Source organism: Emys orbicularis, chromosome 6, assembly GCF_028017835.1.
Source record: "Emys orbicularis isolate rEmyOrb1 chromosome 6, rEmyOrb1.hap1, whole genome shotgun sequence".
Lineage (NCBI taxonomy): Eukaryota > Metazoa > Chordata > Testudines > Emydidae > Emys > Emys orbicularis.
Window position 1 is genome coordinate 69,572,741 of NC_088688.1, and position 17,893 is coordinate 69,590,633.

At 44.2% G+C, this 17,893-nt stretch overlaps 1 protein-coding gene across 1 annotated transcript in view; it reads right to left on the reverse strand.

Moving 5' to 3' along the window:
* Positions 1–17,893, reverse strand: part of TMEM232 (transmembrane protein 232) — a 131,096-nt gene that overhangs the window by 77,217 nt on the left and 35,986 nt on the right. The window contains exon 7 of the mRNA XM_065406769.1: positions 10,430–10,608. Coding sequence (XP_065262841.1) covers positions 10,430–10,608 — 179 coding nt within the window. The remainder of the gene's footprint in view (positions 1–10,429; positions 10,609–17,893) is intronic.

The window sequence follows — 17,893 nt, forward strand, 5'->3', positions numbered from 1 at the left end:
AATTAAGTTTTCTCTTACTTAATTGGCCTCTCAGAGTTGGAAAGCCAACTCCCACCTTTTCATGCTCTCTGTATGTATGTATATATATATATCTCCTCAATATATGTTCCATTCTATGCATCCGAAGAAGTGGGCTGTAGCCCACGAAAGCTTACGCTGAAATAAATTTATTAGTCTCTAAGGTGACACAAGTACTCCTGTTCTTTTTGCGGATACAGACTAACACGGCTGCTACTCTGAAACCTTACAAAGAAAGAGGCCAGAAGTCTCTATTCCATATATGCAAAGAAAAGGGGATTTAAAAGTATTAGCAGAGACACTGATTTTAAGAAGAAATTTAAAATTATTCCAGGATCAATTACTGTCCACATCTTGGTCTACATAGGGGATTTACACCAGATCAAATGAGTTAATCCAGTTTGAGAACACACACATACACATGACACAACTCATCACTGTGCACTACCTCTGCATTTATTGGGAACTCTTGCAAAGTGGACTAGGTTTGATTCTAATTGTATTAGTTCAGTCTTTTGTTCATGTGCATGCAGTTGTTGTGCACCACTTTTTGCATGCTTCCAACGGCTTTGCAGGTTGACCGTTACTGACCTGTCTTCTTACTGCACTGATCAAGTTCCCAGGATGGCCTTTCCCCCTTTAAAACATGGCACAGAGCCAGATTTTGCCCATTTGCTCCTGGATCCGAGTGTATCTTTCTGGCAATACAACTGGGATTGCAGTCCAGAAGGCCCACAACATGCCACCTGCAGCTGTGGGGAGCCATGCTGAGACCCCGGATCTCATTGTCATCTAGGAGAAGCATTGGTTCAGGAAGCTCTTATGGCCAGCCACAGGATTAAGAACCATTCTGTGGACAGTGCAAAGGAGATGTCTGCAAGGGGTCATGACCAGGTTGCTGACCAGTTTCAAATAAAGAACAAGCAGCTCAGGAGAAAGTACATTGAAATGAGATAAAAAGAGAATCCAGAGGAAGATTTTTTTGATGCACTGGACAGGATTTTACACAATTACAGTACGACCCATCCCAGGCTCTATTAGGAGCTTGCTGCCCGCACTTTCCCCTCACCCCCACTGAGGCTGACCAGCTCGACCCATCGGGGGATGACTGAAAGGATGCTGGAGAAAAGCTGCCCGCTGAGAGATGGGATCTTTTTGGGACTCAGGACTAGGGTGGTCACTCACTCATTCCTGGAATACTGGATGTTCTGGTACTTCCAGAGACACTATGTCCCACCCTCACTGATGTGACCTCACCTCCCTTGTGTCTGACCTTACACACATGGTGTGTGCAAGGTCATGCTGCACAGGTGACACCATTTTTAAGAGTGCATTCCTCCATATCCCTGATCCGAGTCTCTCGCCACCTCCAGCCAACAGCTCCCGGGACTGCATGCCAAGCTGCTCGCTACATAGCCACCGCACACCCGTCATCTACTGGCCACTGCTGCCACTGGGTACAGCCCCCAAAACACATTATTGGACATACCCCAGAGTTCTACCCTGCCTCACACTCATTGGCCAGGGCTCCTGCAAAGCACCGCTCCCTCCCTATTTTCGTTGGTCAGTGTTCTTTCTCCACCCAGTGTTCGAAAGACCCCATTGTCCCAGATACCTTCTTTGGTGACCTCGAATGTTCTCCTTGGCCAGCTTCTGTGCTATTACCCATCAGTCAAGGCTATTACCTGCCATGAGTGGGTGACATTTGGGATATGGGCTGAGTGGGTGGAAGTGACCTTGCACGTTCTTCAAAATGGCATCCCCTGTCCAATATCAGATTAAACCACATCTGGTTTTGTCTCAGTACTGGATGGGGGACAAACCTTAGAAAAGCAGGACTGTCCAGTTTAAGACCAGATGAGTAGCCTGCCTACTCAGCACCCTGACAACAGCCAGCTGGAAAGCTAAACCCAGTCCTGCCCTGCTGCAATGGACTCTGATTCCTTCCCTGCGTTGGCTGAGCCAGAGTCCCAGTTGGAAACCCAGGCCGGGACCAAAAGAGTCAGATTCCTCGGAAGGGAACTTTGGCATGTAAGTACCTATCTTTACCGTTTAATATTATTGTTGGCAGCTGTGAGCTAAGAGCCTCCATCTCCCTGTCTTTTGCTGTTTCAAAATGGCACTTGCCAGCAGAGTACAGTCACAGTGTGAATTCCTCCCCCTCTCCACCCACCCTCTTGCGGCAGATTCAAATAATGAAAGCATTCATTAGTGTAAAATTCAACAGTGTATTGAGACCCTGCTTACAGGAAGAGAAATTTGCTTAGTTCTTGTTGTTTACAGTAGACACAAATGAACATTGGATGCCTGGTCAAGGCACAAACAGTACTGCTCCCCGCTGAGGTACAAATACCCTATAAAATCATGCCAGAACCCTCTCTTCTTTTCTCTGCACTTACTCCATGTCTACCAGGGAGATGCAGCAGAAATTAAGACTGAGAAATTGCTCGGTTTTGTTTCGCATATTATAGAGAATAGTTGCATGCCCATGGTCCCGATATAGCTTGCAAGCCCCTTCCAATCCTGCAGCACTTCTAGGGAACTATCCTGGTGAATAGCTTTACAGCCTCTCTCACTGGTCCACCCTTTGCCTTTTTGAAAAAGGCCATTCTCAACCTCCTTGTCACCTGCCTCAGCCTAACATCATTGCGAGTCAGGAGGATAGCCTAAAGGGAATGTAGAAGGGATTACTATCTAGCTCGCCCCCAACAACACCCCCTCCCCAATCTCCTTTTATACCTCCAACACCACAGGAGGGCCTCCAGCGCTCAAACAAAACTGCAAAAGCAACCTGGAAACATAGCTCTGACCACCCCATCCCTACCAGCGTGAAAGCAGATCCAATATACAGAAATCCAAATGAACCAGGCACCCTCTGTACATGCAGGCCACTTATCTCTGAGTTTCTGCCAAAGAATGGGAAGAGTCTCAGGGGGTAAAATCACATATACATACTTTTTAAAAAAGCTCTCATGACTTGCCTGGGATATGAACAAGTGTCTGGGTTATTTTTCCCCTACTCCCATAGTGACAGCACCTGCAACAGCCAAACCATCAAGAACAGGGCCTCTATCTACTGCTGACAGACTGGCCAGCCTGACGTGGAGAAAAAGGAAGACTCACAACATGTTTGCAGAACTCATGGCTGAGTCACACAGGAAAACCAGGCTGACTGAGAGGCGGAGCCAATAGGTGAGGACCCAGTGGGAGAAAGAAATGCACCTCTCCCAGGAGATCATGACAATGGCCAAGGACAGTGTCTCAATGCCCAGGGAAAGAGTGGTTGTGGCTAACGACAGCATCACCATGGCAAAGGAGAGCATGGAAAAAGACAGAGATGCAGAGGCAGCTGATGGATATGATCCTGAGCCAGACGTCTTCCTGCAAAACATGCTGCTGCTAGGCCAGCAGGCCCTGCAGTCCCATAATTTGGAATCCAGCCATGTCCTTCAGCCCCTGGACAATGCTGGCTACTGGGACCAGCAGCAACCCCTAACCACTGCATCCCCGCAGCAAGCCCTGCAATACCACTGATAATTTAGAGCTGCGGCACTTAACCCAGAACCCATGCAGACAAGAAGTTCCGAAGGCCCGGTGTTTGCTCGCCTGTAACTTTATGCCCCCCCCCCCCCATTTGATGTATTTGAAATGTTCTTACTGTTGCATTCATTAAAGGTTTGTGTATAGCTGGTTATTTTATAGATTGGTTAGTTAAATATATTTCCAACTACAAAGATATTACTTTTCCATTGGTTTCATTAAAACTTTATTATTGATTTTTTTTATTGTTTTGTAATAAAAACTCTTCACAGACCATCCATTATGAGTCATCATTGCAGTTACACAGAAAATCATTTAACTAACAATGAAATAATGCATGGTTTCTACAAAAGCACATAGGGAACACTAAATACTCCAGTGCTTGCGATGTCTGCATCCCAGTACCACCTCCATGGGCTAACATGTTCAGCCACGGGACTCAAAACACGAACAGGCATCCCTTCCAGCATTCCCCCGGCTGTTTATGTTCTTTGGGATACCTTGCTGGCTGCTCAAACCTCCGAGCAAGTCTCTGTTCTTCAGCCTCCTACCTACTCTTCAGGCTTTCCTCTGTACTCTCACAAATATTGTGCAAAACACAACCTGCAGTTACAATGGTTGGGAAAAAAAATTCTGCTGCTTCAAACCTATTCCATAAACAGTGCCATCTGCCTTTTAACAGCCAAATGCACACTTGACTACCATTCTGCAACTACTGAGACAATAGTTAAAATATTCTTTCCTTCTGTCCAAGCAGCCTCTATATAGCTTCATTAGCCAGAGCATCGGGGATAAGCCAGGTCTCCCAGAATAACCAAACCAACTTCCACATCATCAATGTTCACAGTGGTCCTGGGAGCCTCTCTCCATTAATTTAAATACTACTGAGTTCCAAAAGATCCTAGCATCATGGATCCTCCCAGATCACTCTGCATTTATGCCTGTAAACCTGTTGCAGTGGTCCACCAGTCTTTGAAGCACCATGGAGAAATACATCTGTTTATAAATTCTGTGCTCTGGCAGGGGATGGGGGGGTGCACCTATACAGTTTGGGACCCCATGCATGCAAAGCCATCAATCTTCTGAGCATTACACAGCTTCATGACCTGATTACACAGCACTTCACCAATGGCATAGCAGACCTGCATGAGAATGGCCTCAACAGTTGATCTCCTCATGCTCAACTGGTTGGCTGCAGACCAATAACATTCTGGAATGGCCAGCTTCCCAGATGCCAATGGTGACCCATTTCTCCATGAGTATAGGGCACTGCATGTTGGTATGCTGCCACTGAAGCTCCAGGAACAGTTCTGCACAACTCTCAAAGGTAGTCCTCCCTATCCTGAAATTCTCTTGCTACTACTGCTCGTCCCAGCCCTGCAGACCGATTCTCTCCCACCAATCCAACCTAATTTCCCAGGCCCATAAATGGTACTGTATGCTGTATACAGTCTTCTGTCTTCTGGTCCTCTGCCTCAGGCTGCTGCCACTGCTGCAGAGTATCCTCCTGCTGCTGGAGGAGCTGCTGCTGCCATAGAATATTCTCCTGCTTCAGCATCATCTGCTCAGTGGTGTAACAGGCAAAGTCCAGTGCTGAATCTGTCCAACCCCGAGTCCTGTAATACAGCCCAAGCAGCCTGGGCATAGTCACGGTTGTCACCATAGTAGTACAGAACATTGTTGGGATCATGCTGGCCCACAGCAATTCGAAAATGGTGTGAACCAGTACAAACAAGAAGCATGGGGTGGAGACAGTGGATTTATGGGATTTTTTAAAATGTAAACCCATGTAGCTTCCCATAATTCACAGCAAAAACAATAACAGGATGCATGCCGCTCAGAGATGAAGCAAAGGATCCTGGGATACCCCTAGAGAATGCTATCCTCTCAATTTAAGAGCATAAGAAAGGCCATACTGGGAGCAATGGTCCATCTAGCCCAGTATCCTGTCTTCCAACAGTGGCCAAGGCCAGGTGCTTCAGAGGGAATGAACAGAACAGGTAATCATCAAGTGATCCATCCCGTCACCCATTCCCAGCTTCTGGCAAACAGAGGCTAGGGACACTTCTGAGCATGGTTTTGCATCCCTGCCCATCCTGGCTAATAGCCATTGATGAACTTATCCTCCATTAAGTTATCAAATTATTTTTTGAACCCTGTTATAGTCTTGGCCTTCACAACATCCTCTGGTAAAGAGTTCCACAGGTTGTGCATTGCGTGAAGAAATACTTCCTTTTGTTTGTTTTAAATCTGCTGCCTATTAATTTCATTTGCTGACCCCTAGTTCTTGTGTTATGAGAAGGAGTAAATAACATTTCCTTATTTACTTTCTCTACAGCTGTCACGATTTTATAGACTTCTATCATATCCTCCCTGAGTTGTCTCATTTTCAAGCTGAAAAGTCCCAATCCTATTAATCTCTCCTCATATGGAAGCTGTTCCATGCTCCAAATAATTTTTGTTGCCCTTTTTGGTACATTTTCCAATTCTAATGTATCTCTTTTGAGATGGACAACCAGACCTGCACACAGTATTCAAGGCGTGGGTATACCATGGATTTATATAGAGGCAATAGGATATTTTCTGTTTTATTATCTATCCCTTTACTAATGATTTCCAACATTGTTAGCTTTTTTGACTGCTGCTGCATATTGAGTGGATGTTTTCAGAGAACTATCCATAATGACTCAAAGATCTCTTTCTTGAGTGGTAACAATCATTTTAGACCCCCTCATTAAGGCTGCGAATTTGTCACAGAGGTCACGGAAGTCACGGAGTCCGTGACTTCTGCAGCGGCCGGTGCGCCTGGCTCAGGAGCAGCTCAGGCAGCCATTGTGCCAGTCGCACTGGCTGCTGCTGCAACAGACTTGGGCCACCGTGCCCCCGCCTCCCCCCGGCCCAGCAGCAGCAGTGTTTGGGTGTGGGAGGGGGCAGGGGTCTGCGGCACCGGATGGGGTGAGGCAGACTCTGGGCGGTGCTTACCTGGGGGGCTCCCCGGAAGCGGCAACATCCCTCTTGCTCAGCTCCTAGGCAGGTGGGCCAGGCAGCTCTGTGCGCTGCCTCCACCTGCAGGCACTGCCCCCACAGCTCCCATTGGCTGCGGTTCCTGGCCAATGGGAGCTGCGAAGCCAGTGCTCTGGGCAGAGGCAGTGTGCAGAGACATTGGAGATTAGAGACATGCTTTGGAAAAAGAAACATATTTGATCTTAAAACTATTAAATACATGTACAAATTCACCAAGTCCTGTAGATGCTGTAGAGATGATACAGGATCATGACTGGGAGGGAATGTACTCAACAACATTATCACTTTCTTAAGAAGTGGTCTTCACTTTGAAAGTGGTTGAGAATCCTTGCTCCTTGGCTTGTTTCAGAATTTTAAGTGTTTGCAGAGCAGAATTAATTTACAGTAATTCTTAAAGATTTAAGACCAAAATCTTTGAACAGTAAATAACACTGGAGAGCTGTTGAGGTTAGAGTAACACTCACATTAAACACAAACTTTACAGCTACTGCTGTGGTAAAGTGAATTTAAGCTATTATACTTCACAGACAAAAAAGCAACAACTCAGGCTCAACCACTCTCCTTAAGGAACTAGTGCTTACTAAAAGATAATAAAACCAAAAATGAAAAAAAACAGCCAAAAGCAGAGAGTGAAATAGTTATATTTGTGAAGCAATTTTTTTCACTTGTTCAACGAAAACTCATTCTATTTTATTGCTACCGCTAGTGGAACTGGCTTACTAATATTTAAAAAGTTGAAAGTAGACAAATTCAGATTAGAAATAAGGTGTAATTATCACTGGAACAACTGACCACTGGTAATAGTGGATTCTCCTTCACTCACAATTTTAAAATCAAGATTGGATGCTTTTCTAAAAAATATGCTCTAGGAATTATTTGGGGGAAGTTCTATGGCCTGTGTTATACAGGAGGTCAGACTAGATGATCACGATGGTCCTTTCCAGCCTTGGAATCTATAACCCTAATCTGTCCCTAGACCATGAGTCTCAGAGTATGGACTGCTCTTTCTTGAAAATCTAGACAGTGCCTAGCCCTCACACGTATAGGGCACTATCATAAACAAATAATAAATAACAGAAAAAAATGGCAGTGAAGTCTCTTAAGGGTGAAATTCACCCGTCAGAGGTTATGTACAGAGACTGATTAAATGGCTAATAGATTCAATTTTAGAAACTATGAATTTGGCCTGTATTTATTATTGGCTTTAAAAGGAGTAATTTATAACACAAGTACTTTGTAGTTCTTCAGCGCTATACACTGATACTTTTATGCTGATGCTACACATCTTTGGAAATTACTGTTTCTAGGTGATTCTTACGCACTTCACTGGCATGTATTACATTGTGTTAATCTATTATATTGCATTGTATCTGCCAGGTTTAGCAATAAAAAGAACCAAAAAGTTCCATAGAAACAAGATGCTCTAAACATAGAGAGCTCTGTGCAGCTGGAGTGGGTAGTGTGAAAAAGGTGTTTACACCACTTTTCCACCCCATAACCCAGTCCTGGGGGCAGCCAGGGGCTGGTTCGGTCTTCGTGAAGATTAAAGTAACACAGAGCTGCGTCTAACTTACACTGGCAGGAACAGTTTCTGAGGACTATTTTGTTGGCCCATGATAGCTGGAGCAACACAAAAGGGACTTGGGCTGGGCCAAAGATCTAGCCCAACTTTTCTCAAAAATAACAGGAGTACTTGTGGCACCTTAGAGACTAACAAATTTATTAGAGCATAAGCTTTCGTGGGCTACAACCCACTTCTTCGGATGCATATAGAGTGCACTCTATATGCATCCGAAGAAGTGGGTTGTAGCCCACGAAAGCTTATGCTCTAATAAATTTGTTAGTCTCTAAGGTGCCACAAGTACTCCTGTTATTTTTGAGGATACAGACTAACACGGCTGCTACTCTGAAACCTCCCAACTTTTCTCTGAGTCTTCCCAGTATTATCAGTACCCCTTATCAAGGCTCTTTCTACTAAGTAGCATATTGGACTGAAGTTGTGCAGTCAGGCCACGTGATCTATACGGCAGAGTTGCACTGAATCTGGTGACCAGCTAGAAATAAGGAGATTTTAACTGATTACTAAATCATTTGGTAATCTTTAGTTTTACTGAAATACTTAAAAATAAGTCACCCCAAATAAAAATAAAAATGAATGTCATTGCCTTGCATTGCAGAAAAGAAGTCCCATTCCTGCAGGGCTTAGTGGTCCCCAAGAACAGGGAGCATGCAGTGGCATGAGGCTCTGAAGAACTGTCTTGAGGAAGATGGAGGAGGTTTGCAAGAAGAAGTGGTTGCCATTTAGGTATCCTCAGCTCCACTTCTATACGATAAAGAGCTGCCTGACAGCTGCCTTCCTCTGTGGCTTAGGTGCTCTGGTTGGCACCTTCAGTTCTTACTTCCAACTACATCTGAGGAAAGGGTAACCGTGAAGGCCTTTTTCAGTCTTAGTGCTGCCCTCTGTATTGGACAGATTTTTCTCTCTTCTTCCCACTCTGTCCTTTTAAGGACAACAGTGTACAAAGCCACTGACAAACAAAGTAACACAGATATGGAAATTAATGACAAAGGGTGGGTGGGCAAGATGAGGAGCTAGAAGTGGCAGGATGATTTTTGTGGTCTTATATTGTGCAGAGATTTGTGTGTCATGTTGGTGAAAAGGTAAATTATGTGGCCATTTGCTCAGCAGCATAATTACATTATATACAGCGTCTGACTATTGTGTAGAGATAGGCTCAAGCCCAAACCCTACATCGGCAAACCCACCCATTTGCTGTTTGGTTCCTTTCTATAATGGAGTAATGTAGTCTGGAAACTGAAGAGCCAATCAAGCACTTGGAGAGAATGAGAGAAACTATAAAAATTGCTATCTTGTAAGCAGGGGGAAGGAGAAGAGGAGGACAAGGGGCCCCCTGCAGTCCCCACCTTGCTCTGAGGACTCAGAGCTTCACATCCTGTTGTCAGGGGGCTGGGTTACAGCCTGAGTTAGCCTTCCTCTGTCAGACTCTATGTTTAGGTAACCCTTTCTTCTGCTTCTTCCATTATAGTTATGTACTAAGGCTCAAGAACAAAACAAAGGGAAAAATCATGCTTGTTGAGAGGTCTGTTATATTCACTGTCCCATTTCACTGGAGTTTACACAGCTAAACCAATACCCTGGGACAGAACATCCCTAATCTCTAGGGCAGCTTACATCTGGTTCCCAGGGCAACCTCCTATTATGTTTTAGACTAGATTTTTTTGGTTATGAATGAGCATATACCTTGCATCACTTTTGCAGATACTTCTTTTTTTCAAAAATTTTCTTAAAAAATAAAAATAAAACAACACACTCATTTAATACTGTAGCTCTGCTAAACACAGCCCAGATTTAAAGCTTGACTTTGCCTGCTGATGCTTAAATTAACAGAATCATTCAGGAAATCATTCCCACGCAAAATTAATTTTAATCATTCAAAATTAGTTTTGGTCACACTTCACAAGTAAGGAATAAACCCCCCCCCCCCTCCCCCAAAATCGAAGCTTGATATATTTCCCTGAAGGATAGCACACTTCATTTCAGCTGTTTAACTACTTGGAAAATTAAGGCAACTTAAAATGCTGGAATGAAGTTCCTATCAATAACTAATTTAATAAAGACAAACTAGTACAATATCTGTATGTGCTTCTAGCGAAAAAGGTAGGAACAATTTATTGATAAAATGAAGTAATGCAAAGTACATAAATTGCTTCTGCTTTTGGCACTGAGATTATAAATCTTTTTCATAGGCAATTTAAGTGTGATTAACATTTAAGCACAAAGGTTGGTTCCATAAGAACTATATCACATTTATAGAGTTATCCTTACCAGTTTTTCTGGTGGAGCTCTTCCTTATAGAACAGAAGATGTTGAAGCACTTCATCTAGTCGAGAAGAGTTGTTGTGTACACAAACCCAAACAACAAGACTATGCCAAAGAAAGTGCTGAATCATATTTTCTTTTTGTTCAAGCTTTAACTGAACTGATGGGTCAGAATCCAAGAAGGACTAAGAAAAAAATTAAGTGAATTTCATAGATAAGATCTCTTGAATGAAAAGTTAGTCTTTGGTTTTCTACTCAGACTTGTCTTAGAATTTTACTCAGCACAACACTTGCTCAGCATTCTAGTTTCATACAAAATACAATGCTACAAATGCCTCTAATATATTCCGCACAACGGGACCAAAAAAATCTCAGAATCCAGTCAACAGAAGATGTGCTATTGTTGTTTCTCTGGGGCTTTTATGTATTATGAAGTGCTCATTACCCAAAGTTGTCGCTTCTGAAGTAATTAAAATTAGTGGCCCTGCCTATGCTGTTACATTTAAGCTTGCGTTTGAGCCAGCATTAACAGTATAAACCAGTTTTATTAAGATTTCACTTCAGACTGAGATTAGCTTTATGAAAACAAAGCCTCAGCCTTCTGGGACTATTAACAAAAAGTAGAATTGCTGTAGTTTGTCTGTGAGGTTAAATAACACAGGTTATTCATCAATAATGTGGACTGGCACACTTTGGGTATCCTGGAAAACATTTAAGTGGCCAACGTCCTAACTCTTGAATCTGATTTGCATAGTCAGAGCCCCACATTCAAGCACAGTCCCACTGACTCCAATAGGACTCTGTGGTAAATGTCAATCTCTACTTGTATTTATCAGTCTGCAAGATCAGGACCAACATTATTTTGTTTACAAGTTGGAGTTCTGTTTAGAATAAGAACCATTTTTAAAAGGTTATAATTTTTTAAACACTGACTTTAGGCAACAAACCTGTATCAGGATCTGCTAATGCAGAGCCCTGTGCCACCAGGGAGTCCTCGTGACTTTGTGGGACTCCACATGAGTGTCAGAATCTTGATGTAGGATTTGTAATAATTCACTAATTAAACTGGATCAAATTAACATGATCAATGCATGAAAAATTTACATGACCAAATGCTAAGCTTCTAAGCTCATTAAAAACTGTTATAGTCTAGTGATGGGGGGAAAAATCTATTTTTGAGAAATTACTAAATTCATATAGATTGTTGATTAGCTGCTCTGTGGGCTAAATGATGTATATTATAGGAACACAGGAACTGCCACAGGTAGGTATCGTCTGACAGTGGCCAGCACCAGCTGTTTCAGAAGAACGTGTATGACTCCAGCAGTAGGCAGATATGGAGTAATCTACCCCTCATGTTATGTCCCATCCTTTTCTCTAATAGCTAGAAATTGGCTTAACCCTGAAGCATGAAGTTTAGTAACTCTTTCACAAAATGCATCATTAATCATAACTCTGGATATTCTTGATATCTGTTTAAGTGTCCACTCCTTTTTCCACTATGAAAATGATTTTGAACTAAACATGTATTAATACATCAGAATGGCTATAATGGTGCAATCCTAGTCCAGAGATAAATAAAGCCCTGATCCAGAACAAAATAATTTGTGGCCTTATCATAAAGTGAGTCTGCTCAAGCTTCTCCCCTCAAAATACCTGCTTCCTGGTTTGGACAGTTACAGAGCTGCCCAGTGGGCAGGCAATTCATGCAAATGAGCAGACTGTTCCTTGAGCCCTACAATTCTTGATTTCTCAAGCCCTTGAAGTCCCCCACTGGTGGCCACATTGAATGCTTTAGTTAATACAGCTCCAGGATTGTAGAAAATCTCCTACATGGCTGTATGTGAGAGACTCAGCAAGCTCAGAGACCAGGAAGTGGACTGAATTGGTTTTTCAAATTACCTAGGGCTCCCATGAGGGAGCTGTCATTCATACTCACTGGCTGGAGGATGCCGCAGGGACCCTATTTCTTAATTCAGTAAACCTTGGGGGATAGTTTTATGATGTAGTGCACTTAAATATGCTATAGAAATTAAGTTTCATTAATAGTAATTGAATCACTGTCAATCCATTTTAGCTGTCTGTTCTGAACTAGTTAGTCTACAGTCCTCGCTGCTCTGTTATACATACTTAGGAATCATTCAGAGCTATGTATCAGCTATGATAAAGAATAGCAGACCTTGAAATAAGGAAAATAAAAACAGACATGGAAGAAGCTACTGTAATCTGCTGTTGAAGAGTCTAGGTGTGTATTGTCTATAATCTATTAGCACCATGTTATGAGGATTGACTGCATTCAAAAGCCTTAGGCACAGCTGGTTTTCAGAGGTGATCCCATTAAGTGCTAAATATTGTATTATGAAGTGCTACATCCTTCAACAAAGACAAAGAATACTAAACTTTCAAGGGTATATACTTTCAAAATCCCCAAACTTTCTGTGACTGAAGGAAAGGATTTGACAGCAGAGCACCCTTTCTCCTTGGTTTCTTTCTCTAATGATCCATGCTTACTTACCAATAAGAATGTCTTGAAGAAGTCATTGTTATGAACAGGTTCTCTTTCCTTTTGTCTTCCCACTTATTGAGGAAACTTGGTCAGTTAATTAGCTTAATTAAAATGGTGGTATCATTTTCAATTGCAGCCTTTCCATATGTTGGATGTGGTAACAAAGTAGGGAGGAATATTTTCCCCTGATCTTACAGCTGCAACAGCATACAAGTATAATTAAAAGCCTAGGTCTGGCCACAAAAGAATTCCCCCAGCACAGAAACTATAAAGCCTCTTCTGCATGCTCCAATATAGGGGTGCACCAATATGGGGCTGAGGAAAGGACCAGATCCAGCACCATTACGATGATTCCACAGGGTGCTGCTGCCCATAGACAGCTTGGCATGAGCTGTTGTAACATAGGTGGCACCTAAGGGCTACCTAAATTTCATCCCATTTTGGCCCCTGAAGCAACCTAGAAGCAGAAGGGTAAAAAGGTGGCTTAAACCCTCTTAGTCGACGCACCTTCACCCCTCTTGGGCTGAGAGTTTTGTACCGCACTTCCCAGAGATGCAGCACAAGATCATACCTGTGTTTTTTCTCCAGTTGTGCAGGTTGCATATGTTATACCCCTATTTATAACATGATGACCTTCCTTAAGTGTCAAACCCCACACTCCCCTATGATTATAAGCCTCAATTTTCCTTTCTACAAAGGCTTCCACCAGTGCATTCCCATTGCTTGCAGATTGTTCAAAACTCAGCAGAACATTTGCTCAAGGCTTCAAGCTGTAACAATCATACTACAGCTGCCCTTTGTTCTTTATAATGGGTATCTATTAAGCAGACGATTGACTTTAACTTGGCCATATTCGTCTTTAAAGTTCTCCACAATGAGCTATTAAAGATCTCCTTTTACAGGCATCTCCCAACATAAGGCTTATAGGATCTGCCATTCACTCCCACATCCCAGCTGTCTCATCTGCTCACTCTTAACAGCTCCTACAAACCTCCTCTTCCCCGGGTGTTTTTTTTTTTAATCCTTCTTTCCCCCTTGGTGTGAGACAGCCCAGATTTATTGACTGTCACAGTATGCTGCAAGGCTCATCTTCCCCCCCCCCCACCTTCCCCCCAAGCTTTTCTGAGGGAGTGGGGTGAGATGGTCATCGGCGGTTTGATAGGGTTTCTTCATGATGGATTGACAGGGACCATTTATATTTTGAGAGATGAAGTCAACTTTGAGAAGGATGGTTAAATGTTCTAATATGGTTATTTGTCCATTTATGTTTTTCTTCCTCTCTATGTAATGATATGAGCCCCATCACAATAGTGTCACAGAACATCACAAACATTAATTAATTTGCCCTCACAATATCTGTGGGAGGTAGGGAAGTATTGTTATTCCCATTTTACAGTCTGTGTCTACTGAACCTTAACTTCCTGAGTCCCAGTGGTCAAGTGCCTTAACCATAAGACCATCCTTCTGCCTTAAGAAATGTACGTACAAGTGCCTAAAACCTTGAGTAGGTGCTTTTAAACAGTTTAATAAATATTTTTCCCATTTAAGATACCTCCCCATTGCTCTTTTACGAGAGTGACTCAAATCACTTCCCAGAACATGTACTGTTTTCATGGCTCAGTAGCAGACAAAAACTCAGCAGCAGCCAGCCACAATGTTCCAGAAAGGAATTGATCTCACTCTGGCCCTGCAGCTCTTCTTAGACCTGGTCTACACTATGAGTTTAATTCGAATTTAGCAGCATTAAATCGAATTAACCCTGCACCCGTCCACACAACGAAGCCATTTATTTCGAAATAAAGGGCTCTTAAAATCAATTTCTGTACTCCTCCCCGACGAGCGGAGTAGCGCCGAAATTGATATTGCCATTTTGAATTAGGGTTAGTGTGGCCGCAATTCGATGGTATTGACCTCCGGGAGCTATCCCACAGTGCACCATTGTGACCGCTCTGGACAGCAATCTGAACTCGGATGCATTGGCCAGGTAGACAGGAAAAGCCCCGCGAACATTTGAATTTTATTTCCTGTTTGCCCAGCACAGGAGAGCACAGGTGACCACAGATTGCTCATCAGCACAGATAACCATGCAGGCCGATAATCGAAAAAGAGCACCAGCCTGGACCGTATGGGAGGTACTGGATCTGATCGCTATATGGAGAGAGGATTCAGTGCTAGCAGAACTTCGTTCGAAAAGACGAAATGCCAAAACTTTTGAAAAAATCTCCAAGGGCATGATGGAGAGAGGCCACAATAGGGACTCAGAGCAGTGCCGCGTCAAAGTCAAGGAGCTCAGACAAGCCTATCAGAAAACAAAGGAGGCAAACGGTCGCTCCGGGTCAGAGCCGCAGACATGCACTTCTACGCTGAGCTGCATGCAATTCTAGGGGGGGCTGCCACCACTACCCCACCTCTGACCGTGGATTCCGAGGCAGGGGTAATCTCATCAGCCACACCTGAGGATTCTGCGGACGGGGAAGAGGAGGAGGAGGAGGACGAGCTTGCGGAGAGCACACAGCACTCCATTCTCCCCAACAGCCAGGATCTTTTTCTCAGCCTGACTGAAGTACCCTCCCAAGCCAGTACCCAAGACCATGACCCCATGGAAGGGACCTCAGGTGAATTTACCTTTTAAAATATAAAACACGGTTTAAAAGCAAGTGTTTTTTAATGATTAATTTGCCCTGAGGACTTGGGATGCATTCGCGGCCAGTACAGCTACTGAAAAAGTCTGTTAACATGTCTGGGGATGGAGCGGAAATTCTCCAGGGACATCTCCATGAAGCTCTCCTGGAGGTACTCCAAAAGCCTTTGCAGAAGGTTTCTGGGCAGTTCAGCCTTATTCCGTCCTCCATAGTAGGACAATTGACCACGCCATGCTAGTAGCAAATAATCTGGTATCATTGTATGACAAAGCCTGGCAGGGTATGGTCCTGGTGTTTGCTGGCATTCAAGCAACATCCGTTCTTTATCTCGCTGTGTAATCCTCAAGAGAGTGATATCGCTCATGGTAACCTGGTTGAAATACGGGAATTTAATTAAGGGGACAGAGGTGGCCGTTCCTACTGGGCTGTTTGCCTGTCGCTGAAAAGAAATCCTTCCCTGCAGTTAGCCAAGCGCGGGGGGAGGGGGGGAATTGGCGCTGAGCTTTTTGCGTTTGGCTAGCAGGGATCTTCCCTGATACCAGCCACGTGGTGGGGGGAGGGATAAAGCAATCATCCCAGAGAATTGGATGGGGGGGAGGTTAGTTTGTTTTCTGCTGCTGAAGGTTAACAGGAAAACCGCAGCACTCAACGGGCTTTGCTTGGTATGTGGGAAAGGAGGGCGCAGAAGCCGAAAGACAATGGCTTACCATGGCCGCATGCAAGTCGAATTCTGTTGCCCGGACCTGCGTCTGTGATCTCTAACACCAAAGCCACAGGCACTCAATATTAAGATGCAAAATGTGACCTTGTACTGAAATCACATGTGCTATGTAATGTGAATAGTGTTGTTCACCGTGAAAGAGTATAAGCATTGTTCTGTAAAATGTATCTTTTTAAAAACTTCTCTCCTTTTTTCCATCCCTCCAGCAGCTGCAAATTTTTCATGCCTCCCTCCTCCGTCCCGAAGGCTATCTCAGATAAGGCGGCGGAGAAAGAGGACGCGAGACGAGATGTTCTCGGAAATAATGGAATGCACCCGCAATGAAAGAGCTCATTTGAATGAGTGGAAGGACATGGTATCTAAGTACAGGAAAGATGCCAGTGAACGTGAGGTCATGAGGGATGTTCGAGATGAGAAGTGGCAGGCCGCAACGCTGGGGCTGCTGCGTGATCAAACGGACATGCTCCGGCATCTGGTGGAGCTTCAGGAACGGCAGTAGGATAACAGAGGGCTGCTGCAGCCGCTGTATAACCTCCCTCCCCCCTTACCATGTTCCATAGCCTCCTCACCCAGACGTGTAAGAACGCGGGGGGAGGGGGGAGGCTCCGTGCACCCTCCCAGTCCACCCCAGTGGACAGGCCAACCAAAAGGCTGTTATTATATTGAATTTTTTCAGTGGCCTTTTACTTCCTTCCTATCCTCCTCCCAAACCCCACCCGGGCTACCTTGTAGGTTCTCTCCCTATGTTTATAATCAATTAATAAAGAATACATGATTTTTAAATGATAGTGACTTTATTTCCTTTAAAAGCAAGCTGTGATTTAAGGGGGGAGGGTGGTTTGCTTACAGGGAATGAGTCAATCAAGGGGGCGGGTTTTCAACAAACAGAACTTTCACACCGTAGCCTGGCCAGTCATGAAACTGGTTTTCAAAGCTTCTCTGATGCGCAGCGCTTCCTGGTGTGATCTTCTAATCGCTCTGGTGTCTGGCTGCGCATAATCAGCAGCCAGGCGATTTGCCTCAGCCTCCCACCCCGCCATAAAGGTCTCCCCCTTACTCTCACAGAGATTGTGGAGCACACAGCAAGCAGCAATAATAATGGGGATATTGGTTTGGCTGAGGTCTGACTGAGTCAGTAACGAGCGCCAGCGACCTTTTAAACGTCCAAATGCACATTCTACCACCATTCTGTACTTGCTCAGCCTGTAGTTGAACAGTTCCTGACTCCTGTCCAGGCTGCCTGTGTATGGCTTCATGAGCCATGGCATTAAGGGGTAGGCTGGGTCCCCAAGGATAACTATAGGCATTTCAACATCCCCAACGGTTATTTTCTGGTCCGGGAAGTAAGTCCCTTGCTGCAGCCGTTTAAACAGAGTAGTGATCCTGAAGACGCGAGCGTCATGAACCCTTCCCGGCCAGCCCACGTTGATGTTGGTGAAATGTCCCTTGTGATCCACAAGTGCTTGCAGCACCACTGAAAAGTACCCCTTGCGGTTTATGTAGTGGGTACCCTGGTGCTCCGGTGCCAAGATAGGGATATGGGTTCCATCTATCGCCCCACCACAGTTAGGGAATCCCATTGCAGCAAAGCCATCCACTAT